The sequence below is a fragment of the Megalobrama amblycephala genome, linkage group LG24 (genome assembly GCF_018812025.1).
Source record: "Megalobrama amblycephala isolate DHTTF-2021 linkage group LG24, ASM1881202v1, whole genome shotgun sequence".
NCBI lineage: Eukaryota > Metazoa > Chordata > Actinopteri > Cypriniformes > Xenocyprididae > Megalobrama > Megalobrama amblycephala.
In genome coordinates this window covers 27,976,063-27,984,660 of record NC_063067.1, presented here as the reverse complement: position 1 = coordinate 27,984,660, position 8,598 = coordinate 27,976,063, and the positions used below count along the sequence as shown (strand labels likewise).

At 35.0% G+C, this 8,598-nt stretch overlaps 1 protein-coding gene across 1 annotated transcript in view; it reads right to left on the bottom strand.

Moving 5' to 3' along the window:
- Positions 1 to 5,173: 5,173 nt before the first annotated feature.
- Positions 5,174 to 8,598, bottom strand: part of bmp7b (bone morphogenetic protein 7b) — a 61,253-nt gene continuing 57,828 nt past the window's right edge. The window contains exons 6-7 of the mRNA XM_048178298.1: positions 6,866 to 6,976; positions 5,174 to 5,719 (exon numbers count right to left, since the gene is read on the bottom strand). Of these exons, the coding sequence (XP_048034255.1) occupies positions 5,570 to 5,719; positions 6,866 to 6,976 (261 nt within the window). The 3' untranslated portion in view covers positions 5,174 to 5,569. The remainder of the gene's footprint in view (positions 5,720 to 6,865; positions 6,977 to 8,598) is intronic.

Genomic DNA, 8,598 nt, shown 5'->3' with positions numbered 1-8,598 from the left:
TTTTGTTTTTGTTTTTTTGTTTTTTTTTCTCTAACAATGCATATGTTGTTGTAAAGCAGTGAAGTCAGTGCTTTACAGTGAGCAGATATTAGCTGCTTTTATATGATGTAGTCATTGTGAGATTGCCTGAATGCATCCAGAGCAACTGATCATATATTTTGTCATTTGTACATTTTGGTTTTGCATTACCAACCCTGTGAAACTACAGCATGAGAAGAAAGTGTTGCAGCAAACAGATATATTGAGTAAATTTAAAAAAAAATAATAATAATAATTACAGCATCACTTAGACACACACAGACATCAAGAATCAGCATATGAATCTCAACAATGGTGATTAAAAAAAAAAAAAAGAAAAAAACGCTTCACGCTGCAATGCATGCTGGGTTGTCACCATAGGACAAAACTCCCTTCATGCACTGCAGTATGAATAATTATTGTCACCACTGTTGAGGATTGTATGATATGTTTTCATGTATAAGCCTGAGCGTTAATAGTTCATTTTTAGCACTGAAGCATTATGGTGGCATTTGTTTAATGTAATTTTTTTGTTTTGTTTTGTTTTGTTTTGTTGCAATTTTGAAATAGCTGAATCTCATTCAAGGAAGCAACGAAAAAGAATCCTCTTTGTGATGCTAATTTGAAATGGCTTTCAAGCAGCAAATTCAAGCTGATTTGCTCCTTTAGTCTTTTGATTTAGCAATGTACAAGTGTTTGTTGTGAAAACTTTATTGCAATTGCTCAAACACAAATTATTTTAAAAACATAAAAGGGTCAAGAGCCCAACTAAAACAAACCCTGACCATCAGGTGGCATAATTTTTTGACCAATAAAACACCAACAGCTAAACCTCTGTTAATTCTCAATAAGAAATTCTTTAGAAGTGTGACGGAAATAAAGTCAATCTGGCTAGAAATGTGTGAATCAGATCTTTTAATCAGATCTTGAGAGATTTAATGTCTTTTATCTTCAGTTGATTTCAATTAACCCTCTGGAGTCTGAGACTGATTTGGGGCCTGGAGAAGTTTTGACATGCCCTGACATTTGTGTTTTTTTCAGTTGTTCATAAAAATTAATGGAAAAAGTGTCATTACACTGTATTCAGCACAAACTAGGCTACAATAATATGTGAGGAACATGTATGTACATGTTTGTGTTTTTGAAGGAATAACATTTATGCGTGGTTATTGAAAAAATAAAAAACTTAAGTCACTGAAATAAGGCCAAAAAAAGTATAGTAAATCTGTGTTTACAATACTTTAGGGTATTGGAGGTGGTAAACTAGAGTTTTTGCTTCAAAATTATGTAAAAATTATGCTGCCTACTCCATCATATAAAACAATATATTGATTTAGTTTTTGTAAGACACTTTTTGCCAAGAAACACAGTATGCGTGGAGGCGTGAATAATGGGCCATTCTCACCTGAGAAGACAAAAGAATTGCATAGTAATGAGCTGAAATGACTTGCATATTAATGAGGCATTTCAGTCAGGTAGGCTGTGAAAAAAAACCTTCTGTGATGTCTCAAGCTCATCATGATATATGAAACATACAGAAAAATATTATTACAATATAAAGTAATGGTTTTATATTATACTTTAAAATATAAAGTATTTCTGTGATGCAAAGAGTCTGAATATAGGCTTTTAGTTTAAAAGCATGCACATTTGGAGAAATATTGGATTCTCATATGCTTATGTCAATTTTCTATACAGAGGAGTTTATATTTATTTAATATTCATTGTCATTACTATGAGCGCTGGTGTTTTCAATTCATCCTTGAAGTCAGAGGGCGCTCTCTGTGCATTTTTAGTCCACAAATTCATCTAAAAGAAGAAGAGGCTATTCCATGAATGGAGTTTCCAATTCATACTGCAGCCAGAGGGCGCTAAAGAAACAAAAACTCATCTAAAATTCATCTATAGAAGAAAAGAAAACAGGAACTAACTGCATGTCTTCTAGAGCTCCCTAACCATGACTTTTACATCCAGATAAACACTTTTCAAGACAATAAATACACGATTGAGACGATGTATGCATGTATTGCCTCTGAATTTGCGTCTGAATAGCGCTGGCTCCGTGGGCGTGGCCGCATTAGCGGATAATGAGCTGAATCACGGACTTCTGACATGGCTCTCTTTTCATACAGATTACATAAACACAGAAGGTTTGTTTTCGATTTGACTTACATGATTTAAAACCTGACATCTTAACGTTTTTTTAGACATAAGTTTAATTTTTCTGTGATTAGTATTCACTAAGTTACAGTTCATTTTCTGAGAACTATCAGATTGGACTTCGTTCAGAGGGAGAGGAGAAATCATGCATCATGTTAGTTTTCTTTATTTTACAAAAAGCACAACATTGTGTTTTTACTCTGAGTGTATACAAATAAAAGAAGATATTCTATAGTTTCAATTGATATATTACTTATGTCTCTATGACAAAACATGACGGAGTATTTTAAGTCTGTTTTGCTGCAATGTGAAAAAAAACCTCAGAGTGTTAAATGGTTTTGGCTGAAGTCAGTTGTAGTTCTTGTGTTTCTCTTTTCTTCAGTGATTCTGCTGGTTAACAGCAGGTGTTCATCATAAATATTCAATCATCACTTAGTTAATAGCTTAATTATCTTATTAACTTTAACTCTGCTTCAGTGTTATTTTAACACTATTCAGAGAGGGACCAAATGTACTCTGAGCAGAGTTGATTTAACTCTGGGGATTTTACTGTGAAGGCACATTGGTTCCTGTTGCATCTGCAGCCAATGAGCTTGCTGATCAACATTTAAATAGTTGGTCAATGTTTGTGTAGCAGTTTGCAGTGTGCTTTCAGAGTTCCTCAGAAACCCTCCACCTTCCCCAGCTCCACCTGTATAGATATGCTACGGGTAATTTTATATATGCTATTTGTGCAGCAGCATGTCTTACATGCTCACAGCAGCATGTATATATATTATATATAAAGGTTAATATTTTATGTATTTGAGGAGCAGAGACGTGTGTCTTAGTCTAGCATTTGCCGTTGAGTCATAGCCAGTACTGTGTTAACCCTTAAATGCATGAATGTTTCACCAATCATTCTTACATATTCGGGTCTTTAGCGACTCGGATCTATATCTAACATGGATGGATCTCCACCTGTCGCGATAATATGAAACTCCCCTAATATTAGAATAACCATTACAGAAGAATAAAATAAAGCATATTTTGTTACTTTTTGGAAGAAAAAAATAATAATATACGTACAGTGATACACACCTCGGGTCGTTAGCAACCCTATACAATTTGTACAAGAAATTAATAGGAAAATAGGTGTTCTTTTATAATTTTATGATTTTTTTCTTTTTGTGTGTGTGTGTGTGTGTGTGTGTGTGTGTGTGTGTGTGTTCTTTATAATGAACTGATTGAGGAATACTAAGAAGGCTGATGGACTTTGAAAAATGAATGAGGAGGAGGGTAGTGAATGAAGTCCTGGGTCGATAAAGACCCGAGGTGTTTAAGGGTTAAACAGCCTTTTTACTTCACCTTTTTTTTATTACATGAGATTTTGGCCAAATGACAGAAGAAGGAAAAAAAACTGAGCACCCACATAGTTACAGCTACAATAAAGGTTATAACCTGTAAGTTGATCTTTATAGTCACAATATGTGGTAAACCTGGCCCTGTTGGTAATATATTTGTTAGTGTTTCACTTTAGCATTTGTACACCACCTGTTGAGAACGAGAAGAAAATGTCAATAAAAAAAGCTCATCCTGGATTAACTGGATTTCAGTTTATCCAACAGGATCTTAGTTGATTCTAAGTTTTTTTTTTTTTTTTTTTTTTTTTTTTTAAGGATTCTTGTTGATCCTATAAGGGTCAGTGCAAATTATATATGAATAGAAATGCCATTAGCATTCCTTTAGGATTTTTTGTCAAAGGAAAAAGAGAACAGAGTAAACAGATATGTTCTGTGTGTGTGTCCTCACGCATGTGGAGGCCGCAGGTCTCGGGGTTACTGCTGGGGTATGAGGTGCTCGCTGTACTGAGAGGACAGCCTGTGTTTATTCAAACTTATTTATTGGGCTGAGCCTGCAGTAAAACACTATCAAAGTCTGGAATGATATCCTCACCTCACATGCTCCTTATAAATGCCCATCTGTGGGGGGAAAAAAGAAGAAGGGAATGTACTGTGCCTTCAACAAAAGGCAAAATAAAATGTCAGGAACCAGGTGAGACTTGGTAGGCAGTGGAGGAGTCAACCAAGTAATTATGGCCAGTACATTTTCTTAATTCACTTGTTTCTTCGTTCATTTTCGCTTGGCAAAAATGTTAAAAGTACTAACAAACTGTGTATCATTCAAATATTTGTCCTTGTGAAAAGGTTCACTTTAGCATACTTAAAAAAAAAAAAAAAAGTATTTATTAAGGACATAATATATTTAAATGTGAGCTGAATGTGGTGTTTTCAGACACTTAATTGCATGTTATTTGCAATTAAATTAAAATGTATTATTGTTTAAATTTATATGTATATTAAATGTAATTAGTTGATCTTAAGAGTGCTTTTTTAGCCCACTTGAGTAGGATTTAAGAACATTCATAATTATTTCAATTGTTTGTTGAAATATGGTTAAAGTGTACTACTAAAAGTACTGACAAGCATTTTTTTGGTAAACTAAAATATACTTAAATGTCATTTTTAACTTGTATGTCATATATATAAATACATTTGTAATTACACATTTGTAATTAAGTTGGAATTTAAAATACATTTACTTTAAATGTAATATCTAATAACACACTACAGTTACAATTTTAATAAAGTACCTTACATGTGCTTTTGTTAGTCAACAAATAAGTGTACTTGAAGTACACTACACATTTAATACAAATAATCGCACTTCTTTTTCACAAGGGTGAAGAAACTACACTAGCATAGTTTGGCAAATCATTAAATGAGTCCTAAAAATATGAAAATTAATGCTTATTGTTGTATACATTACACCGATATGTTATTGTATCAGTGTTATATAACTTTATATGGCAGCTGGTAATCCAATTATGTTGGAAATTTATGATATGGAATTATTCAGCATTTGTAAAAAGAGTTATGGTCCAAAACAATTTGGGTGAAATGTCTTTTTTTTAAAACAGTGTGGAGGACGCATTAAAAACAGACCAGAAGACAAGGATGTTTAGACTCCATGTTGGAAGACCAGGTAAATAAATACACTTTTTTTGTTTCTTTTGTTGAAAAACTATTTACACAGTAGAAAGCACAGGTATCATATAAAAGTGTGTACATGTGAGCATGTGTATGTGTGCATACAAATGTTGGTGTTTGTGTCTTTCCTTTCCTTTTTTTTTTTTTTTTTTTTGCCATATTTAAAACATTGTTGTACATATAAGACAATTTTGCACTTTGTCCATGGTAAAAGAAATCCTGGAATTGGCCTGAGATCTTCATATGGTTTTTAGGACGTTGACCTTGAGTGCTCCTTTTTTAATAAGCAAATGAAGAGCAGTCAGATGTGTGACTGTGAGTGTATTGTCTATACTGTATGTGTGTCTGTGTGATATAGGACTCTAGTGGCAGCCACACGCTCTGACCACCATGTTGCGGTATTTCTTAAGGATGACATTGGAGCTGTCATCAAAATACAGGACGGAGATGGCGTGGAGCTGTGTGGGGGCGCAACATGGTTTTGGAACCGTTTCGGGGTTGATGAAGTGAACCTGGGAAAAAAAAAATAAATACAAAGGTCAAAACAAAAGTATTTGCACAGATAGAAGATAACGCATCTTACTAGGTTTTGGAACAGGGTTATTGTATTGTTAGACGCAAGGTTCAAAATTAACACTATGGTTTTATTGAGTCGCTGCCAGTTGGATGGTAGTTTTAGGAATGTCAGTTTTACATAGTTTTAGGGGACTGTTTACCGTTTTCAACTAAAAATGGAAAACTTTTTATGCGTTTTGGCTGTTCATTTACACAACAACAGCGTTTTGGGGGCCTGAAAAATCATCTCCATGTACACTACAAAAACGCAAATATGTGAAAATTATGTGACGTTATGCGTATTAAATGTTCTATAATCTATAGGAACATAGTGTTTCTTTACAAAGTGACATTGACATCTACTGGCCTGGTATGAACAATACAGCGTTTTTATTCATTTTCGCGGATCCGTGTAAACGGGGATAATTTTGACAGTGTTGGCGTCTGTATGTGAAAAATACATTGTTGTCGTGTAAATGTACCCTTAGTCAAATTGTAAGCATGACAGTCTGGCTCCCATGATTCAAATGACAAAAAATATTCACACTTTCTTGTTTGTCACTTATATACAAGAATGTTTTTGAAAGAAGTTTCTTCTGTTGACCAAGGCTGCATTTATTTGATCAAAAAAACAGTGAAAACTGTAGTATTGTGAAATAATATCACAATTTAAAATAACTGTTCTCTATTTGGATGTATTGTGAAATGTAATTTATTCCTGTGATCAAAGCTGAATTTTCAGTTTACCATGTCACATGATCCTTCAGATATCATTCTAGTATGATGATTTGATGCTCAAGAAACATTTCTGATAATTATCAATGTTGAAAAACAGTTGTGCTGCTTCATATTTTTGTGGAAACCATGACACTTTTTTTGGGATTATTTGATGAACATAAAGTTTAAAAAAACAACATTTATTTGAAACACAAACATTTTGTAAAATTATAAATGTCTTTACTTGATCCTTTTGATCCTTGCTGAATAAAAGTATTTCTTTTTAAAAAAAAAGATGCAGCATTATAAATATTTATATCTGGTTCATCATTGGCAGCTGTGGCAAAAAGTACATTTGGACCCATGTTAGATGGTGACAGGCTTACCAATGTCTGTACGATGGCGTGGTTTGTGGCATTCATGTAGGAATTGAGAGGAAAGGCACATTCTCCCATACAGTAATAAGCAGCGTAACCCTCTGGAGCTATAATCCAATCCTGAGAGATAGACAGAGAACAGATCTGTTAACACAACATCCACCTTCAGTCATAAATCCTGAAGCTAGATCTTTCCCAACCAGATGCTCTTTATTTTCATGATGCACGTCAGATCTCTCAGATTGTGATCACAATAAATTGTAATCGTGCTGAAGTATGTGTAAAATGTTATGGTTCAAAAGGGAATGGGGGTGGGGTGGGGGTGGGGGGGGGGTGGGGGGGGGTATATAAACCCACATGGTAGAGTCGGGGTCTCTGAGTCCTCGCCAGCTGTTCTGAGTGAGTGTTTATGTGCTGTGATCCAGTAGGAGAGACAGATATGCTACAGGTGGCAAGACTATTGGTGTATAAACAGAAAAGAGGCTCTCCTATCTCTGCTTGACTGCTGTGGCTCGTACTCTTGAGCCTAATGGAGCGAACGACCTGAGCTACACAGAGTCATAAAATGGTTTGAGCCATAAACACAGTTAGAGATAAAGTGAAATGTTGAGTGAGAAGGAGAAGGAACAGAGCTGTGAGAGGAAACCTGCTGGAAAAAGAAAAAAGATCAGGTTAAACCCAATTAAGCTGGTTTTTGGAAAATTTTAGCTGGTTTGTTGCTGGTTGTAATGTGGTGGTCTATCAGCCCTAACCAGGGGTGCATTTCCCGAAAGCATCGTTAGCCAACTTTGGTCGCAAGTTCCATCATTATTAACATAGTTCAATGAGTCGGTGTTTCCCGAAACCATAGTTCCAACAATCATTTGCCAACAGCATCACAAAGTTGTGTGGTTGGAAGGACAGCTCTTGAGCTGTGGTTAGAAGCACAGTTTCTTGTTTGCATGACAAGTTGTCTTAATAAATCATTGGGCCAGTTGCATAAGCACTACAAGTTAGTCATGCAATTTTTTTTCTTTAAGACATACATTTTTTTAAATCAGTTACATAAAAACGTAGATTGGTCTAATTTGATACCAAAAAGTAAGACTGATTGCCCATAATTAACTGCTAATTGGTCTTAGTTCTTAAGACACAGTCTTAACATAAGCCGCTTTCTCCAGGAACTAGAGACTTTGGGGTGGTACTCGGTGTGTTTTACCCACAGGAACTAAGGTTTAAATGAAGTTCCAGGTAAAAATTTTCCCCTCAGAAAGTCCTTGCTCATGAGGTAGTACTTTTTCAAAGTTCAACAACTTTCGGGGGTGGGACTTGTGCACTGCATTTTGATTGGTTGACTCCACGCAGCATTTTATTTCAACCATCATTTTTAAAAGTCTGTTGCGGTGCGTACAGTAAGAGTTGTTTGCTATTTCGAATCAATGATGGTGTTTAAAAATTATGACTGATTGACTGACAACGAGTTTCAGGCTTTATTAATATAAGCTTCTGAAATCCAGCAGGAACTGGAAAGTCACACGCAGTCCTACATCAATGGACTAATCTTCACAGTACTTTAGACCGTGATGGAAACACAGACAGCAACAGGTCTGGGGGAAAAAAGTTCCTGGGACAGATAATTTTGGTGGAAACGAGGCTATAATGGCTATGTTTATGCAACTAGCCTCTTATCTTGACCAAAATAAGCAAGCTGACATTCAGTACAATCTATATCTGTATACATTTCTTTATGTCAAAGAAATGTG